Genomic DNA, 21,872 nt, shown 5'->3' on the forward strand with positions numbered 1-21,872 from the left:
GACTGTAATTTACCGCAGCGAACATCTAATAAGGATAGGATGATGTTCACATGAAGTGTAATTCCCATTTCTTCTTGAAGCCGAAATAAATCTGAGGATGTTTATCGGACATGCTTGGTTTTACTGCAGGTACGTTAATCTTGTAATATCAATAAGGACCTAGGTAATGTTACCGTTAAGCGTTGGTTGAGTGATGGAGGCATTTGATTGATTGCATTTGTAGAAAACTATAAATGCGGTTATACCAAGCAAATGTATAGCAGCACTGTTTGTATCTTTCGACTGTCATTTATTGCACGCGTGCTACAAAATCATTCTGTGCAATGGAAGATTTTACCAACGTTACACCGGTCTGATACAGTTTTGCCTATACATCGTGAGACTGAGACGCCTGTTTATTTTTTTTTAGTGCGTGCAGGGTGTGAGAGGGGAATCGATGTGCTTTGATTACAGCTTGGTAGTTGTAGTCTGTGAAATTCAAAAGCACGTGTGTGTGAAGTATCCAAACAATGACACCTTCATTTCATTATGGCTGCTTTAGGAAAACACCTTAAGCTACTGTGTAGTGGGTCCCATTTAGAAGTGGCTACTTCATTCGCGCTTTCCTTGACTCATGGAGCTGCGTGAATGTTATTACAACTTTTCGCCACGATATGACAGTTTAAGTCCGCTTGATACTGTGAGGCGTAAGCTATTGGTTTCCAAAGGAGATTTTATTTGTGTCGCCAGCATAGCCTATTGACAATTTATGTTGTAAATAGGCCTACCTTATAATCCTACCTGTAGCTTAGGGAAGCTAACAGCTTTCTATTAGGATCTAGTTTGTTAGTTACCGTTTTGTCATAACTCCCTGATGCATTTTTGCATTTAGAATAGCCAGAGCGTGTATATCTCAATCGGAAAATTAAACAATATCGGGTGCCTATGGACTAGGCTGGGTGAACCCAGCCTGATCTGCCCGCTATTTATTTTTTGATTTCTTAAAAGATTGAGCTTGGTCTGACGAAAGCCAGACTAGCCATGGACCTCAGTTAAACAATGCAAGGGAACATGAATCAGCCTATATTTGCACGAACAATAACGGACAAAAGCTCTTCAACTTTGGCCCGTTAAAATGTGTATGAACAGTCTAGCAACGCATTTCATCAAGGCCCATTTGGACATGTCAGTTATTTGCACCACTGGTTAGATGTAAAACAGCATTTCGTTTCAGACTAGGCTACTGTTACTTAATTTGTGCATTAACAATAACGTTTCAGACTACTGTTACTTAATTTGTGCATTGACAATAAAGTATTACATGAACTAAAGATGACACAAATTTTATGTAGAAGAAGAAACATTCACAAAAAATCCATCCATCCAAAAATGACCTTTGTTTTTGATAGCTGTTGAAAACGGCATGGAACTGACAGAGATGTTTTTGTTTATAAATACATAAAAAATAAATAAATAAATAAATAAGTAACATTATGCTGATACCTTTTGCTTTGCCCAAATACAATGTAGCCTACAGGTGTAAGTGACCTTTCATCAATCCAGTTGCAATGGATGAACTGTGATGAACTGCCCTACTTGTGATTGTTTAGAGATTTTAAAGGTTTTATAACAATGCTACATCTTCTTTGGCTATTCTACAATCTATTCACCTTTTCAGCACCAGTAGGCTACTTTCTGTGCAGCCGCACACACACACTCAGGCATGCCAAACAAGCATACACAAAAGTTTCAAGAGTGGGGGATGGAGTAAAATATGGAGACAAATTGAAGTGTGATTTATTTTCGCGGAACGGATGTACAGGACTGAGCGGCGGTCATATTTTGTACCGCTATGCAGTACATCTAGTTATAGTATATGATATAGGCCTAATTATATTCACACACAAACACAGAGGCCCCTTTGTGAGAGGAGTGTCAGGCGTGCACACAGCTCAGCAAAGTGTGTGTGTGTGTGTTTGTTCCTTGAACTTCCCAGCTTTAGCAGAGACAAGAATCTAACTCGCTCTATCACACACACGCACACACATACACAACTCTCACAACACAAACTATACAGATGTAAACAAGACAAATCCCACAGACAATGACTGTGTCTCGTACTCAAATTGACGATTTGAATTGGAAGAGAATGTCAGATTTTGAAGCACATTAGCTTATAGCTATAATACAGCATCATATTTTCTGTCTTATATAGCCACAGCACAATTCTCTTGGTCAGTCATGACTTTGGCACTTCTGGGAATAACATATTGACATTTTGGAAGCAGACAAGCACAATGCTTTGGAATTGACTGTCAGGGTCGTTCCCAGACACACACTCAAATGACCACCTAGCCTGACGAGCCATATTAATATCAAGATATTAATAATAACAACATAAATAATAAAAATTATATAGCATTTTACACAGTGCTCAAAATCACTTTACAGAACAGAGAAAATAAGAAAGAGCAAAGCAAAGACTGAACGATAAAAGTTTTTAAAAAAGAAGATAATAAAATGAAACCTTCACTGTGCCTTGTGATGGATTCACTAGGCCGCCGTTTTTTTTTTTTCAGGGCTAGAAGGTGGTAGCTCTTGTCAAATGAAGAAGGTACAGCATCTCTGACCAAGCTCGCACGGCACACATCACAGGACAGCTTTCGTAGAACCTGCCGGACTACAAACCCAGCTATGTAGACCAGAGCATTTTCCACCAGACCAGATTACTGTGATTACTGTGGTCACACACAAGGGTTGAGATGTTAGTGAATGGAGATGGGTGCTCCTCAGCAGTTTCAGCAGATGACATCTCCATAGCAGACAGGGACACACTGCTGTCTTGGGCTGTCACATTGCACCTCACAGATCCATCAGACAGCGGAAGATGGCCTGGAACTGGTGTGCGTGCCGATGGATTGTTATTCCAGCCGCCTTGTATGGAAAACGGGCACACAATACTTGCATTACTTACAAGACATAACAAAGATTATATTTTCAGAATTTATTGTAATTAAAAGAACACCAACCCTACACTCTAAAAACTGCTGGGTTAGAAATAACCCAGCGGCAGAGTCAGATAAGGACAGACCCAACATTGGGTTATCTTAACCCAGCGGCAGAGTCAGATACTGTAAGGAGCAACCCAACATTAACCCAATACCCAAGAACACCAACCCTACCTGACACTCTGATTGAATCAAATAGGAGCTCCAAGTGATCCTGGCTGAACCCTTCGGTGAGCACATACCGCTGAACATGGAGCGGTTCAGGAATCATCTAGCCTGACGAGCCATACCGACATCTTGATGTGGGGTCTGGGAACTTACCGTTGGCACTGCTCGGTCCGAGGGGCGGAATAAACGGCTGTCTTTCAAATTTCCTCTGCACGCAATAGGACAGCGCTACAACTCATGAGTCCCATGTATTTTCCCACCAGTGGAGCTAGTTGGTTAGTTGATCAAACTTTTGCCAATTTAAAAAAAGCTTAACTCGAGTTGCCATTCAAAGACCGCTGTTCGCCAGCAGATCCGATGACCAACAAGTGCCTGCAAAAGAAAAATGTTTTATGATCATTGCAATCATGGCAAAACAAGACACCCCAAGAAAGTACCATGTGATTTTGTTCATTCAAAGCAGGGAAGTGAATTTTCCATCATATCCATCCATCGGTAATGTATAATCGCAGATTCTTGAGTGCCTGTCACAGGGGTGCAAACTCACAGAGAATGAAAATGGTAATCAGCTACCAGGGTGGATAGATAATTAGTTTGCATCCATGTTTTTGGAAGTGGGATCAGTTTCTTGTTTGACTCATACAGTATGTAGACAATAGACCAATATACTTGGAGCATCTTAGGAACTCAATGCATAACAGAATAACGGAGCATCTTAGGAACGCGATGCATAACAGAACAACGGAGCATCTTAGGAATGCGATGCGTAACAGAACAACGGAGCATCTTAGGAATGCGATGCGTAACAGAACAACGGAGCATCTTAGGAACGCGATGTGTAACAGAACAACGGAGCATCTTAGGAATGCGATGCATAACAGAATAACGGAGCATCTTAGGAATGCGATGCATAAGGGAACAGCGAACATCTTTTGTCACCAAAGTGAGCAAGTACTCCCTGGCTCTTGACAAAAATGCTTTCCTCTCCATCTAATTCAAAGCACCCAAGGGATCTTTGAATCCTTTGGCATGAGGATAACGTCCATTCATTGTATCAAACAGCCTGTCAATAATCTATAAAGAAATATTGGCATCTAAAAACACTATCATTACAAGGTTTCATTAGGTATCAGATAGCTAAAGTCAATACTCATCTATTCAACATATACAGAGAACACAGTACATATTTCTAAACTGTATGCTCAACGAGTATTTATTAACATTACATGCCAACTTGAGCATGTGGCAACCGTCCATCTTTCAAATAGTTTTCTCGCCAGTCACCGGATGCGAGAAACTGGTTTGAAGCGGCTCTCGCGGCTCTCGTGGCCCTTCAGCTCACACCGAAGTTGGTTGCACATGCTGACATGCTCATCCATTGTTACACATTCCACCCGAATGCCCCGTGCATTCAACACCTCCAAAGCATGACTGAGAAGGACCCTTTGTGTTTCTGGAGAGAGAGACTCACAATCTGTTTGATCTACTGCCCTCTGGGAAGAGGTACAGAAGCCTGCGCTCCCGCACTACCAGACTCACCAACAGCTTCATACACCAAGCTGTAAGGATGCTGAACTCTCTCCCTCCTCTCCCCCCTCCACCCTCAGCTACATAACATCCTGGACATTGGACCAAAAATGGCCGCCTGCACTACTCCCACTTGCACACTTGTACACTTTACAACTTGGTGTTGTTGTCCTGAAAACACAACACTTCTGCTGCTCTTACATAACTTGCACCACTATGCCACTTTCTTTCTTACTTAGGTCAAACAGAACTACCCAAGCCTTTTATTGGCCTGACTTTGCACTAGTATTTTATTGACTGTCTATGCACAATTTCAACCAAATTTTGCTGCTCTTATTTTTTCATTATTATATGTGCCCTCTTATTTACTTATTTACTTACTTTTTTGTTTACTTGAATGTTATGTTTGTCTGTGGACCTAAATTGGTAAAATATGTCTAGTCTTCACCGTGGGATAGTGAGAAACGTAATTTCGATCTCTTTGTATGTCTGGAACATGTGAAGAAATTGACAATAAAGCTGACTTTGACTTTGACTTTGACTTTGACTTGGTCAGGAAGTAAGCAATGGGAGCCTTCCAATGTCGTTGTAGGCACCACCATGAACTCAGTAGCCTCAGTAGCAACATCAGTGTCAGCTGTTTCCATCACCCATGTCTACAAAACCAGACATTGACTCGGTATGTGGATTATATTGCACATGTTTTCTGATGGACAAGGCATCCAACATGGCATCCAACACATCCAACACATTGTGAATATGCTGGATATATCTTCCCTGTTTTAGGACACTTTTTTTAATTGTACGCTTGTTGCACATGTTTTTGTCAGTGTGTTGACTAACTGTCTGCAGGTGTGGGTAATTGTTACTTGTGTTGCACTGAAGGCACTGAACGTCAATGCTTTGATGGCACCGGCGAAACGCAAAATTCTACTCTGAAACCAAAAATTTTGAACGATACCCAACCCTATATCCAGCATCATCTTGTTCAGGCCAGGCTTGGCATCTTCTCTTCAGCATATCCAGCATCATCTTGTTCAGGCCAGGCTTGACATCCACCGAACGCAGCCACCTGTAAAAAGAAATTGAGAGGACGCTACTTAATGTGTTTGCATCAGTAAGCCTACCTTTGTAATGTATGTGGATGTGGGAGGGGGAAATGTTGAGTCTCTCTGAGGTGTTTGTGTGCTTTTGGATCATGCAGACACTCTGGAAATCTAGAAAGATTAAGGGTTGCCATCTGTTTAGCTCGCCTCTGGCCCGCCTATATCAGATACACTGATGTGATTGGTGCAGCTCAGTTTCATGGGCATAGGTAGTGAGCATCATTAGTCATTGCCAGAGTGACTCACTGAGCAAATTCAAATTGTGCTCCCGCGAGAACTCTGAATTTCCAGGGAACCGTTCTGTGATTGGTTCCTTCGTTGAGGTGAAAATGAAGTCCATAGAATCCAGGCTGCCTAGCAGCGTGAATAAAATCGCGTGGGTAAGGCAGCATGGGGAAACCCAGGCTATTGTCGGAGTAGAATTCAACCCTCTCTTTGAGTTGTTCATTAATGAGGTTCTTTTCCCTCAAATCCCCCAAAAGACTCTTCACTGTGACCTTTGCCCTCTTCCATGGCACTTTCCTTCTCTCTCCCCAGACTTTCCACTCTTGCCAAGGCTTCATTGAGTCTGGTCTTTCAGTGTAACTCCGGTAAAAATTGACCCCATGGTCTTTTTCTGCATGAAAACACATCAAATAAACTGTGGAGACAGTATTTTTCGTTCGATCAACCACTACAGAGCTTGCCCCAAATCCCCCTACCAACTCCTCTCGACACATATAAGGCTCCGCTTCAATTATGACACCATGGACCACAACGCTGATGTTGCCAGGCCACAGGCAAAAACAGCAAACAGATGTAAACAGATGTTGGAGATCATTGTGACTTGCAGCATTAGAAATAACATTTAAGCTACAGCAATGCAACGTCTATAAACTTTTATTTTGCACAGTTCAAATGTCGGCTGTGCTGTGGTAAATGGCTGGTATTTATGCTGATAAGTTGCCTGAAAACAACTGACAAGTGACTTGTAATCTTGCAGAAGAATTGATTTAACGATTGTTTCATAAAATTTAAATTATTAGCATAGGGCTACTCTTTGAGGGAAATAGGGTTCTCACACCTGCACACAGTTGACAACTCACCTCTGTATTTTCTTTGATCTCAACGAGAGAAAAATAATCCCATCACTTCCACGACTGCAAACTCACTATTGTCCGAACTGCTGGCAATGCTCTGGGTTTAATGTTGCTACGTTAGGCGTTAGATCAGAAGCAGCAATGCTCTGGGTTTAATGTTGCTACGTTAGGCGTTAGATCAGAAGCAGCAAAAGCCTGCATTTGTCTTGCTCTGGGTTTAATGTTGCTACGTTAGGCGTTAGATCAGAAGCAGCAAAAGCCTGCATTTGTCTTCCTGTCTGCATTTGTTCATTTTTTTTACTTGATAACAAGTAGTGAACTTGATTAAAAAAGATACATGCTCGTTATCGCTGAAAGTAGTGTAATTACAGTAACATTTTACTCCCAACACTGGTTGTGTGAATATATACAAAATAAAATACTGGGTGTCCTGTCCTCTAGACAACGGATCACTACAGACCACAGTGGAGATGGAAGTGAAGAAAGAGGAGGAGGAAGACGATCTGCTGAGAAGTTAGTCCTTATTAGATAGCCCTTTCAGACACGAACCCCATGTATTAATGATGTCAGTAGGGAAGTAAGTCCTTATTAGATAGCCCTTTCAGACACGAACCCCATGTATTAATGATGTCAGTAGGGAAGTAAGTCCTTATTAGATAGCCCTTTCAGACACGAACCCCATGTATTAATGATGTCAGTAGACACGAACCCCAGAAGACACGAACCCCATGTAGTAATGATGTCAGTAGACACAAACCCCAGAAGACACGAACCCCATGTAGTAATGATGTCAGTAGACACAAACCCCATGTAGTAATGATGTCAGTAGACACAAACCCCAGTAGACACAAACCCCATGTAGTAATGATGTCAGTAGACACAAACCCCATGTATTAATGATGTCAGTAAGGATTTGCTTGTGCACAGTCTTGTTTTCATATTTTCTACATATGATCGTTCATATTCTGATATATTATTATAGCTGATTAGGAAAGCAGGCTCTGTGCTGGGGACTACTCTAGAGCCTCTAGAGTTAGTGGTGGAAAGGAGGATGTTGCAGAAATTGTTACACATCATGGACAATGCATCACATCCCCTACACAGTACACTGGCAAAACAACAAAGTGTTTTTAGTTGGCGGTTTCGCCAACTCAGTTGCAGTAAGGACAGATATAAGAAAACCTTCTTACCCACAGCAATAGCACTTTACAACGACTCTCCTTTAAGTAGAGAGAGACAACTTATCTTTTAATCTTTTATATCTAATATGGAGGCAATTGTCTTGATTTATGTCTTAGGCAGTTACACTTTGGTACTTGGATGTGTATGGTACCTTGACGGCTATCATATGCTATGTCTTGTGGTTATTCCACATGTTTAGTCATCAGGATGTATTGGAATGCTGGATGAAGCGTGTGTATCTGTCATTCTAAATCCATATTGGACCTCTTCTACTCTTTAGAACCTCCACATATAGCACATCAGAAGAACAACGGACATAATGATGAACTCAACCTGCGACTCAGGGGAAGGCTGCATCAATGTACCGTCTGCAGGAAGAGTTTCAAGGCCCTGAGAGAACTCAAGAAACACCAGCAAACACACTCTGTTAGTGTGAATGATCAGCAGAACACTGGTGGCAAAAAGACTCATTTCTGTAGGAGACTGTAGGAGAACATTTAGAACTTCTGGCCATCTGAAACAGCACATTATGACACACACTGGAGAGAAGCCTCATAAATGTGGTAACTGTGGAAAAGCATTTAGAAATCCTACACACCTGAAACAGCACATTCTGACACACTGGAGAGAAGCCCCATAAATGTGTCCAATGTGGAAAAAGTTTTTCACAAATGTCAAATCTTAAAACCCATATGGTAATACACTCTATTTTTTAAAAGACTGGAATATTCAATTTAAAGGGACACCAGGTAAGCCTGATGCTTTTTCTCTACGAAACTCCCCTTCGCTCGGTCTGAGGTTCTTTTCCTTTTCTTTGCGTCTTCTGTCAAGGGTTTTTGCTGCTTCTTCGCCGGCTCTGCCATTATACACACGTTTGCAACAATCTCTAGCGTTTCGTTAGCCTGCCTCTGTGCTATAAACTGATCCTGCTTCGGTCGGCGGGTAGGATACACCGAACTTGCAAGTGGGATATTCTTCCTATACAGGCAGTAGGGGCGGGCGAGAGAGCCTTCATTCGCCCCGTAATGAATCATTTAACCATATACCGACTTACGAAGATGGTTAATTAACACGAAAACGTTGCCTGGTGTCCCTTTAAGTATTCAGACCCTTTGTTATGATGCTTGCAGTCGTTGAAGTGCTTCTACAACTTCAGCGGAGTCCACCGGTGCCTAAATGAATTCACTGGACATTAGTAGGAGAATAGTGTAATAACTTTGACTGATCTTACACTGTTAATATATCCATAACAGTTAAGTATGACTGAGACAACTTTCACACGTCTGCATCTCTTTATTGGAACTCTCCGACGGCCAATGTAGTCAACATCCAGGGATTACAGCATAACTTAGTCACCACTAGATGGCACTGCTTAACTACAAATAATATGAAATGCGCAGTTAAACATGTATAGTATCAATATACTACACTCCTTCCCCTTAAGCTGTGAAGTTTCCCCTAATAATAAACTCCTAACTTAAACAAAATCTTTGCTACAGCAAATTACTTTCCAATATTGTAACTAAATAATTACTGCCAACACAACCTATTTGACCCATAATTGCCGTTTACATTTCAGTCTCAGGAACTCTTTTTCACATTTGTCTGAACAGGAACTCTTTTGTTTTAGGGACAATGTTTCTCAGAAACTGACTGATCACAAAGTCAGTCGTTTAGGAGGCGCCCTCTCTCTCGAAGGGTACCTGTGCCCAAGCACCTCAGGGGAAATGGCTGCTCGGTCGGCAGGTGTCACTGCCTTGTCACAGGCCACTGAGCCTGGTAAGGGTGTTGCAAACGCCTTAGCCTGCATTTGTGTCAACGGTGTAGCTTCAGGTGAGTATGGGCTACCACCTACTGCTCCAGGTGTGCCTTTCCCCCCCAAGTCCGCATGAACCACTGCAGGGTAGTTGTTGGTGACGTCCATCTGCTCATCCTGAACCTCAAATGTCTCTGGACTGGACGGTCGGTTGTACAGCAGATGATCGATGTGGACTGGGCGTCGGTTCACTCCATTCCACACCAGGTAGGTCACTGGTCCGAGTCGTTTTTCCACTGTTCCTTTCCTCCACCTCTCCTGTCCTCCACGGAAGTTCCGGATCAGAACTGAATCACCCTCAGACAGATGTCTCAGCTTGGAGGCGGTTTGATCATGGTAGTCTTTCTGTTTTTGTTGTTTGGCTTCCACCACTCTAGCAAGATCTGGTTTCAGTAAGCTGAACCTGGTCCTGATCTGACGTTTGAGGAACAGTTCAGCTGGTGCACAACCAGTAACGCTGTGTGGTGTACTCCTGTAGGCCAACAGGAAGTTGGCTAGCCTGTGCTGCATTGTTATAGTGACATTATGTTTCTTCTCATCGAGCACTTGTTTCAGCAGTGATGCTTTCACTGTCTGGACTGCTCGCTCTGCGGCTCCATTAGAAGCGGGATGGTAGGCGGGTACCAAGGTCTGCTTTATGCCGTTGCTTTGCAGGAATGTTTTGTACTCCTGCGAGGTAAATTGCGGACTGTTGCCGGAAACAATCTCCTCGGGGAGACCATAGGAAGAAAAGATGTTCCGCAGCACCTCAATCATTTTGGCGGCTGTGGTTGTTGCCATGGGAATTACCTCAAGCCATTTCGAATGAGTGTCCACTAACACTAGGAAGTGGTGCTGATCCTTCTCTGCAAAGTCAATATGTAGCCTCTGCTACACCCTAGCAGGCCACTGCCAACAGTGTAGTGGTGCTGGTAGTATAGTTTCCTCACACTTTGACAAGCATCACATTGCTGTACTGCATGTTCAATCTCACTGTCTAGCTGGGGCCACCACAAGTAGCTCCTGGCTAAGTTCTTCATCTTGCACCCTCCAGGGTGCCCTTGGTGTAGGTCACGCAGTAGTCGTTCTCGGTGTGCTGGCGGGATGATAACTCGAATTCCCCACAGACAGTTCATTCCTTCGGGTGAAGTATGGTTTCAGTGTGTCATCCTTGATAGAACTCGGCCATCCAGACCGAGTCAGCTCCAGTACCTTGCATAGGACTGGGTCCTTTAGAGTGCTCTGTGCAATCTCTGTAGCCTGCACGGGAGCTCATCTACTAATGAGAAATAAAAGATGCTACTACCTCTGTATTATCCTTTTCCTTCCCTGGCAGTCTAGATAATGCATCTGTTTGCATTTTCCTGACGTCCTGTACTCTATACTGTAGTCATAAGCCATCAGTCTCAGGGCCCATCGCTGCATTCGCAAGGCAGCTAGTGTGGGGATTTCAGACTTGGGTCCTAAGATGGCAAGGAGGGGTTTATGGTCAGTTATTAAACTGAACTTGCGGCCATACAAGTACTTATGAAAGTACTATTATGGCCAAAGCCTCCTTCTCTATCTGACTATAGTTACTTTCTGCCCCTGTAGCGGCTGCAAAGGCGATGGGTTTCGTCCCCATTTTCCATTATGTGTGACATGACCGCACCAATCCCATAAGGGGATCTTTCTCAGGGTTTTCTTGATGTCATAGTGAACTACTACTGAGCTCTTCACTAGCTGTTCTCTTGCATTTTTGAATGCAGGTGTCCATTTCCAGTCGAAAAGTTGGTGTACCTGCAGTAGGTCGACAGGTCTTTCATGAAACGGCCATAATAGTTCAACAGTCCTTGACCGTGGACATTTGTAGGCTGGGGTGCATTTACTATGGCGGCAACCTTTGTCTCAGTGGGGTGCAGTCCCTCTTTATCTATCAGATGCCCCAGGTACTCTTCTGCATGAAGTCGCATTTTGCTCTTATTTTACTCTCACCCCGAAGCTCTCCAGCCAGCTTAGTACCTCCTCTACTGTAGGTTCCTCAGGTGCTCAGCTCTTGTTCTGCCCGAGACCAGTATGTCATCTAAGAAGCAGGTCACATGCTCTAAGCCTTGTAAAATCTGGTCCATCACATTCTGAAACATAGAAGGCGCACTGCACACCCCATCTGAAAGTCTATGATAGACATACAGTCCTTTGTGAGTATTTATTGTCAAATACTTCTTGGAGTCCTTCTCTAACTCAAGCTGTTGGTAGGCATGTGACAGGTCTAATTTGCTAAAGAGAGTGCCCCCGGCCAATGTGGCAAAGAGATCTTTGGCGTTCGGTAGTGGATAGTTCTCCTCCTCGACACTCTGATTTACTGTGACCTTATAGTCGCCACAGATACGAATCGACGTGTCTGATTTGGGTACCACTACTATTGGGGCAGCCCACTGGCTATGTTCAATCTTTGAGATAATACCTGCTTTTTCTAACCTGTTTAACTCTTTCTCGACTGCGTCTTTTAGTGCATATGGCACTGGTCTGGCCTTCCTGAAGACCGGTTTGGTATCTGGCTTTACTGTGATGCTGGCCTTAAACTCACGAATAGTGCCAGGCTCCTCCGAAAACACTGCTTTATGTCTCTGCAACACTGCCTCTACATCTGCGTTATTACAACCCCCTGCTGGTATAACTGAGAATATGCTTGCCCAGTCTAACTTGAAGTTTGTGAGCCAGTTACGGCCAAGGAGAGCTGGTCGGTCACCTTTCACTATCACTAGGGGTAAATCACCACTCTGGTTCCCATATTTCGCCCTGACAGTCACTTGTCCCATCAAGGGAATGTTCTCACCGGAAAAGGTTGACAGCCACACTTTACTTTCTCTCAGTGGCAGATGAGAGAGATGTTTCTTATACACTATCTCAGAAACAAGTGTTACGGCAGCTCCTGTGTCAAGCTGCATCTCTAGAGGGTTTCCTTCTAACTCAGCTCCCGTGCCAAGCTGCATCTCTAGAGGGTTTCCTTCTAACTCAGCTCCCGTGCCAAGCTGCATCTCTAGAGGGTTTCCTTCTAACTCAGCTCCCGTGTCAAGCTGCATCTCTAGAGGGTTTCCTTCTAACTCAGCTCCCGTGTCAAGCTGCATCTCTAGAGGGTTTTCTTCTAACTTGACATTTACTCTAATGTCCTTTTTCTCATTTCCCGCGGTATACGCGGTGTACACTGTATTCATGAAATAAGGCCCGAACAGTTCATCACCATTTCCTGCGGTGTCATTTGGACTGCTGTGTTCAGCCACATACTGTGTATGTCCCTGCCTATTTTTAGTTTTACACATCTTTGCTATGTGTCCTACCTTTGAACACTTGTGGCATGTCTCTGTTCTAAACCTACATACTTGCGCTGCATGATTGCTACCGCCACATCGGTAACAGGGTTGGTGCGTTTCTGTTCTCTGTGGTCTGAAATTGTCACTTGTGGTCTTGCTTTTCCACTCGCTGGTCGTTGGTTTGCTTTTCCACGCACCCTTGCTTGCTCTCTTCTTGTCTATCTTATTCACTGTGGCAGGTCCTTTCATTTTGCTGGCAAACTCCATCGTATTCTTCGATGCCATTTCCATTGATAAAGACAGTTCACATGCTTTTGCAAATGACAGATTTTGTTCAGTAAGCAACTTCCTTTGAATAGCCTCCACCCTCAAACCACTAACAAATCTGTCCCTCAGTGCTTCGTCTAAATGGGGACCAAATTCACAATGTGTGGACAGGTGCTTCAACGCCACCACATACTCCGACACTGACTCATGTTCATGCTGGTTCCTTTTTTGAAATTTAAACCTTTCCGCGATAACTAATGGCTTGGGCTTATAATGGGCTGTTAGTTTCCCGCTTAGCACTGCATATGTAAGGCTACTTGGCTTATCTGGTATGCAGAGGTTTTTTAACAGTCCATAGCATTCTGCGCCTATTACAGACAGGAGAACGTTGGCCTGTTTCTCTCCATCCACTTCATTTACGATCATCCATTGCTCAAACCTCTCGAGGTATGACTCGAAATCTTCTTGACCTTCCTTGTACTCACCAAGGTTTCCGATGAAGGCTGCTGACATGCTGCACCGTTAGCTACACGAGCTTGGCTCGTCTTGCTAGCTAGCTATCTTGTAGAGTCACGTCAACGTTACTTTCGTCTAACACTTTAATTCACGAGATCTGTAACTGGAATCCCCTTTCCACTTAAAAAGGATCCCATCCTCGTCGCCACTGTAATAACTTTGACTGATCTTACACTGTTAATATATCCATAACAGTTAAGTATGACTGAGACAACTTTCACACGTCTGCATCTCTTTATTGGAACTCTCCGACGGCCAATGTAGTCAACATCCGGGGATTACAGCATAACTTAGTCACCACTAGATGGCACTGCTTAACTACAAATAATATGAAATGCGCAGTTAAACATGTATAGTATCAATATACTACAAATAGTAGTACACATCTCTTTATATAAGGTCTCACAGTTGATGGTCGCTATGTCAGAGTGAAAACCAAGTCACAAGGTCAAGAGAATTTGTCTGTAGACCTGCGAGACAGGGTTGTGTGAAGAGACAAATCTGGGGAAAGATACAAGAACATTTCTGCAGCAGTGCCCAAGACATGGTAGCCTCCATTATTCTCAAATGGAAAAGTTTGGAATAACCAACTGTCTTCCTAGATCTGGCCGCTCAGCCAAACTGAGTAATCCGGGACGAAGGGCCTTGGTCAGACAATGTTGAAAATGGCAATGTATTGTATTGTGGAAATATAGGCTAGCGTGCAGCAAAGCCCGACAGTAAAGGTGTGGGTTCAACACTTGGCTTCCACCTTGAGCTAGGCACCATGTTGCTCTGGGAACAATGGCCCCTGTAATAATTTGACAGGTATCGCTTTGAATGACAGCGTCTGCAAAATGAATAAATGTAAATGTGAACTATACACTATAGCCCACATATTGTACATGGAAAAGGTTGTGTATGGATTCCCAAGAGTCCAAGCTTCTAAATGGAGTATAATATTATTACTATGCTACATACCAATACGGTGCATACAAGCTCATTGTGATGCTATACTATGGGTCTGTGGTAGTGCACTGTGTGTATTGAGACAACGCTGTTGGTTATTTTTTAACCAGAAAGCTTAATTTCCAGAGTTGGCCAGTCTAACTCCACTCCAGGCGGTGGCAGTAATGAAGGGAAATGCACCGTTATCTGGTTGTGTTGCCAACCACAACAAGGAAGGTTCCCAAGTGTAAACATTTCCTCAGTAGGCAGAAGAGTCCGGAGTTTGACCGATGTTTTAAGAACGTTAGAACTAGATTTTGTGGATAACACGTGTTTGACGTCTTGTTAGATTAACACCAAATTAAAATATTTCACTGTACGAACCTACTTGAGGTAGGCTGCTTTTTTTTACAGCCGAAACAAGCAATAACAATAGCCGGTTTCTAATGAACCTACGTTGTTGTAGCCTAACGTCAAAGATTGCAGATCATCTTTGGTCTTAAAAAAGGCAACAGCAGAGTGGAGACCTATACATTCATGTAACTTAATGATGGTTTGTAAAGGAAGAAAATAGATCTTGAAAACCATACGATATCTTTTGTTATCCTCTTTGGATGGGATTTTTTTTTCCTCCGTTGGTAACATGGATTTGCCATTGAACTCCGGCGGTGCTGAAACACGTCCGGTTGACCTGAGCGTGATAGTAAAAGAAGAAGACATTAAAGAGGAGGAATATGGTCTTATGATTTCGTGTCAAGATGTGAAGGAAGAACGGGATGACCAAGAGCACGATTATCTGCTCGAAGGTAAAACCTTTCAAATACCACTGTCAGACACGAATCATGTAAAAACTAGGGTTTGATTTAATGTGTACATAATTTTATCTAACGATAAAAGTAGGCTAGTAGATTTCCTCTACGAAGACTGAAACTATAGGATTTCCCTTGTGTACACACGCTTGTTTAACAGTTATGTGCTGGTTGTCCTGTCTTCTCTAGACAACGAGAAACTACTTACAATAGTAAAGATTGAAGTGAAGGAGGAGGACGAGCAAGAGCAGGATTATCTTGCTGGGAGTAAGCATACCAAGACTTCACCCCTTTCAGACACAAATCTCATGTATCACGTGTGATAGGATTCGCTTGTGCACGTATTTAACATTTAAGTTTTGGGTGTCCTCTACAAAGGTTACAGTAAAACACTGCAGGCAAGATTGGAGATTGAAGTGAAGGAAAATGATGTGGATGAACAAGAGCATCTTCTGGGAAGTAAGTCCTTTCAGTTTATATGGTCCAACAATGATGATCTCAAAATCCCAAAGACATTAGACATTTTATTAAATAACATTTCAATAGCCTACCTTAGAACACTAGAGGATTATAATATAATATATCTGTATTATTTTATATCCTATATTTTATATGTCTGATATTTATGACAGTGTAACCTGCGTTGTGTTGAACCTGCACAATTCAGCCCTGCACACGCCCGGACTGCCCTACAAAGGCTAAGAGCAGTATCTCCACTTTGTTTTTTTTTTGTTTTTAATGTTTTTGCACAAATAAGAAGTACATGATCTGCTCTTCAATCTGTTAAAATGCCATATGGCTACCTAATATTTTTTTTAGCTAAATTTACATTTTCAGTTTGCAGTTTGTATAGAAAAGTAGAGGGAAACCAAGGTAGAGTGCAGTATCTGCCCTTACTGCCTTGATTTCAATGGCCATTATTGCATTCTGCCTTTGTTTCACTTGCCCTTACTCTAATAGTGTGTGTGTGTGTGTGTGTGTGTGTGTGTGTGTGTGTGTGTGTGTGTGTGTGTGTGTGTGCGTGCGCACAGGGACAGACTGGGACTAAAAGAAGGCCCTGGACTTTCTTCTAAAAAGGCACACTACCATTCACACTCACACGTACACGCATTAGGTGTCTATCGTGATACAGTCTCACAATATTAAATGCTAGTGAAAGTATCAAAATAGTCAGTCAGATTTTACAAAAAGTAATTAACATATACTTTGACAAATATAAGCAGCAGTGTGCAAAGGTGTCAAAGGTTAGGTTTTGGATTGCAGCAATGCAATATTGCTTGACATGAAAGTCTACAAGAATACCTGATTGATTTTGTTCCATTTTTACATAAATGTTTATAAATGACAGAGTTGCCATTGTTAAGGCATCAAGCAGCATATCTTCACTAAAAATGTAGTAAGTACCTCCTCAATTAATATAAAAACTGAGTGATTATGATCACTTGCTACACTTACTGCAAAATGTTATTGTATGTATAAGCAGCATACATACAATATGTAAGTGTAAGCAGTAGTGCAAAGGCAAAGCACAGTATAGCCTATAAAACTACCAAATTTAGCCTAAATGTCAAAAAAACAAAATGTTTAATATTCACCTCACATTTATCTATCTAAGTATACCCCTTGTTGTTGAATATACTTTGATGCTTATACTTGGTGTAAGAAAAACACAAAAAGCTGTTTTTCTCAGTTTGGCATTTTTGCAGATACAGCTCTCTAGGGCAGCGGACTCGAACCTGCGAACAGCAGCACCTTGGCTCGGGAAGCGTGCGTGCTGACAGTTGAGCTGAAAGCCCAGGCTACTAGCTCGCATGCCAGTAGCACTCTTGAGGCGTATAAGCTAGCTGGCATCCATTACAACAGCACGCTTTATGCAGATTAGCCTATAGCCTTGGCCTACTATTTCTATTACAACTCCACCTGTTTAATTCAGCAGTCTGGTAGAAGCCTGGAAATATTGTAAACAAAGTAGCATAGTTGGCTAGCTTATTGGTCTACTGATTGGACTGTTCAGTTTTTTTACATAACATTTTTTTATTACATAAGCAGCCCTTAGCAAGCAGTCCCAAACAACTTCTCTGCAGGATAACAAATCTTAGATTTTTTAGATAGGGTTGCTTTTTTCAGGCTACGTTTTCAATTGTAACCCCTTGTCAATCAATAATGAAAGTAAATAAGTGTGTAGAACTGTTTGCCTAAGAGACCATGGTGATGATCGTTTCATTTTGCCTTTGAGTTCAAATAATAGGCAAGTGCAGAATGCATGTAGTCAAAGAGGTTTCAATAAAGCAAGGTTTAGTGGAATCCCTGTATTTTATACACGGCCTCTTATGCAAGCAGATTCCTTCAAATGCGCCGCTGACTGGCAAAATACCGATGTGCTGTTTGAAGTTGCCCTGCTTGCTGTTAAAGGGAATGACAGGTGTCACTCTCATTGGTTGAAAGCTGGTTACATTCAAAACACACCCATGACTGATTAAGAAACAGAAGACCAACCCTTTTGAATAATGCGCCCGACGTTTGATAACAAAACCCTGAATGTGAACTGTACAAACCCCCATATGTATTTAAGCTTTTCGCCACTGACCATGCATTTTAGATTGTCAAAATAGGGCCCAAGGTTGTATTGAATTACTGGATGTAGAATATCTGTCTGTCATTCTAAGTTTCTATGGTAACTGTTCCAGGTGTATCAGAAGACCCAGACTACATGCAACAGAAGATCCATGGACAGAATGATGAACTCAACCTGCAACTCAACGGAAGGCTGCACCACTGCACCGTCTGCAGGAAGAGTTTCACGGCCCTGAAAGAACTCAAGAAACACCAGCAAACACACTCTGTTAGTGTGAATGATCAGCAGAACACTGGCGGCAAAAAGACTCATTTCTGTGGACACTGTGGGAGAACATTTAGAAAGTTTTCATATCTGAAAGACCACATGCTTACACACACTGGAGAGAAGCCCCATAAATGCGTCCAATGTGGGAAAGCTTTCTCACAAATGTCAAATCTTAACACGCACATGCTAACCCACACTGGAGCGAAGCCTCATAAATGTATACAGTGTGGAAAAGCATTTACACACCTTTCAACTCTTAAGACTCACATGCTAGTACACACTGGAGAGAAGCCCCATGAATGTACTCAGTGTGGGAAAGCCTTTTCGCTAATCTCAAACCTCAAACGTCATTTGCTAACACACAGAGGACCTTCTGGTGAGAAGCCTCATAAATGTGCCCAGTGTGGAAAAGCATTTAGCTGTTTGTTGCTTTTGCAAAAACACATTAGGATCCAACATTCAGATCTTAAAACTCACAGACTTGCACACGCTGGAGAGAAGACTCACACGTGTATCCAGGATGACAAAGCTTTTACACAAATGTCAACTCTTAAAACCCATATTCTAACTCACTCTGGAGAGAAACCTCATAAATGTGCCCAGTGTGGAATAGGTTACTCACAAAAGTCAAGCCTTAAACACCACATGCTAACACACAATTCAGAGAAGCACCATAAATGTGCTCAGTGTGGAAAAACATTTAGAACGTCCTTAGATCTTAAAACGCATATGCTAACACACAGTTCAGAGAACCACCATACATGTGCCCAGTGTGGAAAAACCTTTAGAACGTCTTCAGATCTTAAAAAGCATATGCTAACACACAGTTCAGAGAACCTCCATACATGTGCTCAGTGTGGAAAAACATTAAAAACGTCCTCAGATCTTAAAACGCATACGCTAACACACAGTTCAGAGAACCACCATACATGTGCCCAGTGTGAAAAAACATTTAGAACGTCTTCAGATCTTAAAACGCATATGCTAACACACAGTTCAGAGAACGACCATACATGTGCCCACTGTGGAAACACCTTTAGAACGTCTTCAGATCTTAAAAAGCATATGCTAACACACAGTTCAGAGAACCTCCATACATGTGCTCAGTGTGGAAAAACATTTAAAACGTCCTCAAATCTCCGAACGCATATGCGAACACACGCTCCAGAGAGGCGGCATGAATGTGCCCAGTGTGGAAAAGTTTTGCGACGAATTTCAGATCTCAAAACGCACATGCTTACACACACTGGAGAGAAAGCTCATACGTGTACCCAGTGTGGGAAAGCTTTCTCACAAATGTCAAATCTCAACACCCATCTGCTGACCCACACTGGCGAGAAACCTCATGAATGTACACAGTGTGGGAAAGCTTTTACACACCTTTCGACTCTTAAGACTCACATGCTAGTACACACTGGAGAGAAGCCTCATGAATGTACCCAGTGCGGAAAAGCCTTTTCACTAATCTCAAATCTCAAACGTCATTTGCTAACACACAGAGGAACTTGTGAGAAGCCTCATAAATGTGACGTTCCTCAGTGTGGAAAAGCATTTTTAAGATCCTCAGATCTGAAAACTCATACGCTTACACACACCGGAGAGAAGCCTCACAAATGCATCCAGTGTAGAAAAGGATTTTCACAAATTTCGCATCTTAAATCCCATTTGCTGATTCACACTGGAGAGAGGCCTCATACATGTGCCCACTGTGGAGAAGCTTTTAGACAAATTTCGCATCTTAAAACCCATATTCTAACTCACACTGGAGAGAGGCCTCATAACCTCATAGTGACCATAGCTGAGAAAGGCTTCATCACAAATCTCACCTCTTAACACTGTCAATTTTTTTTACCTTAATATAACAGTTTTCAAAGTAATTTTGACGGTAAACAAAATTGCAATGTAAAGAATCATGAAATATTACCTGTGGGGTATACTACGAAGCTCGATTAGTGGGTTAGCGAGGTATGTTGCGCTCAAAGCCAGGTTATGCTGTGACACGAAAGTGGCTCTGTTTTAGCGTCGCTGTATCACCATGATGTATTATGCTACCAACCAAACCTGGTCGGGAGCAGGTTATGTGCTAAGTGTGACCAATAAATAATCTATTATTAAGTTATTTCACGTGTAAGATTTTGTCATGTATCTTAGGGCTCCGTCTCTCCAAACATTTTGGATCTCACAGGCACTTGAACAGTGTTGTGCGTGCAGATATCCCACTATGAATGTGCAAATATATATACCATACAACATATGATGACGCATGAGTCTTTGTATTTGTCTTTGTCATGTATTTGATGTTGTTGGCTAGACATTAAAAATGACCGCAGTGTAGATTATGCTATCGCATAATATATAGGCGGTCTTGTGCGTCTCCATGTTTCACGATTGGCCAACATCATCCCAACACCAAGAACAGATCTGAGCTGAAAGCCTAGTTTTACAAATATATCACATTACTGCTAATATCACTTAATTTATACCCCCAAGCTTTGTGTAGCTTCGATATGCCTACATAGCCTAGATAAGTCTAACATGCTTCGTAGTATACCCCACTGGTAGATAAAGTTCTTGGGAGATTGTTTTCTTCTGTTGACAGATTAGTAACTCCAAAACAAAATGCATGCGTGCCATGTATGGGGAAAGTCTTTACAACAGAAAGGTAAAATAGTAATATTTCTCAACTCTAGGGGGAGCTATAGAGTCGTCAAAATACCTAAAACTGCATATTTTAAAACCGTATTTGGGAGAGAAGCCTCGTAAATGTGTAAAGTATGGAAATTGTTCCCCACAAATTTCAGTTTTTAATTTTTGCTTTTACCATGAGTAAAATAAATTATGATTTAGTTTTTCATGTATATGTAAGTAAATAAATGACAGGAATGAGTTGTATGATTTAGGATTTTGTATGACAGGAATGATTTATTTGTGAAATCATCAAAGTCTGTGAGAATGTTTTTTCTAATAAATGTAGATACTACTTTATGCTTACTAATAAAATCCTTCACTGATACAATTGAGCCTCAACAGATGAATTTGTTCAGTGTGACTCACTGTGAATTGGTTAGTGTCGTATTTTAAACATAACACCACTATAAACAGCATCAACCGTTAGGAAACAATGTATGTGGGTCTACCTTTCCTGTAAATAAATTTCTGCATTTTTCCAATTGCATTATTTGATGTTTGCTAAGACCTTGTTCCCAGAGTGCGAATTACCCCACCATAATTGGGGGGTACTGCTCCTTCACTTCTTCTATGACCATCATGGTCCACTACCATATCAATCCCCACCGTGATCACCAAGTGCAACATGTGTTGTGCAACACATACAAGGTCTAAACAAACTGATAATCAGTAGGCTACAGAATATCTCA

The 21,872-nt window shown here is 42.1% G+C and overlaps 1 protein-coding gene and 1 pseudogene across 4 annotated transcripts; one reads left to right on the forward strand and one right to left on the reverse strand.

Moving 5' to 3' along the window:
* Positions 1–11,562: 11,562 nt before the first annotated feature.
* LOC125297718 lies at positions 11,563–12,951 on the reverse strand (annotated as a pseudogene).
* A 2,070-nt stretch (positions 12,952–15,021) lies between these two features.
* LOC125297269 (zinc finger protein 160-like) lies at positions 15,022–20,749 on the forward strand. Of its 4 annotated transcripts, none has more exons than XR_007193988.1 (5): positions 15,022–15,650; positions 15,843–15,920; positions 16,032–16,112; positions 16,286–16,360; positions 16,685–16,705. XR_007193988.1 is itself a non-coding variant. In XM_048247533.1 (5 exons), the coding sequence occupies exon 5, from the start codon at positions 18,364–18,366 to the stop codon at positions 20,326–20,328; it is 1,965 nt and encodes a 654-aa protein (XP_048103490.1). In that variant the 5' UTR covers positions 15,046–15,650; positions 15,843–15,920; positions 16,032–16,112; positions 16,685–16,730; positions 18,341–18,363; the 3' UTR covers positions 20,329–20,749. The 4 variants fall into 4 exon arrangements, 3 of the variants coding, with proteins under 3 accessions (XP_048103491.1, XP_048103490.1, XP_048103489.1); XM_048247533.1 differs by lacking the exon at positions 16,286–16,360 and adding an exon at positions 18,341–20,749 and having other exon boundaries at positions 15,046–15,650; positions 16,685–16,730; XM_048247534.1 differs by lacking the exon at positions 16,685–16,705 and having other exon boundaries at positions 16,286–16,653.
* The last annotated feature ends 1,123 nt before the right edge of the window (positions 20,750–21,872 follow it).

The sequence above is a fragment of the Alosa alosa genome, chromosome 7 (genome assembly GCF_017589495.1).
Source record: "Alosa alosa isolate M-15738 ecotype Scorff River chromosome 7, AALO_Geno_1.1, whole genome shotgun sequence".
In the NCBI taxonomy this organism is placed as follows: domain Eukaryota; kingdom Metazoa; phylum Chordata; class Actinopteri; order Clupeiformes; family Clupeidae; genus Alosa; species Alosa alosa.

What these genes read in the sequence shown, in the direction of transcription:
- LOC125297269 (XM_048247532.1), top strand. Translation starts at nt 15,488, where the DNA reads ATGGATTTGCCATTGAACTCCGGCGGTGCTGAAACACGTCCGGTTGAC. An exon ending in GCAGGATTATCTTGCTGGGA is followed by an intron (nt 15,921 to 16,031) that starts GTAAGCATACCA and finishes TCCTCTACAAAG; the next exon opens with GTTACAGTAAAACACTGCAG. An exon ending in ACAAGAGCATCTTCTGGGAA is followed by an intron (nt 16,113 to 18,340) that starts GTAAGTCCTTTC and finishes TAACTGTTCCAG; the next exon opens with GTGTATCAGAAGACCCAGAC.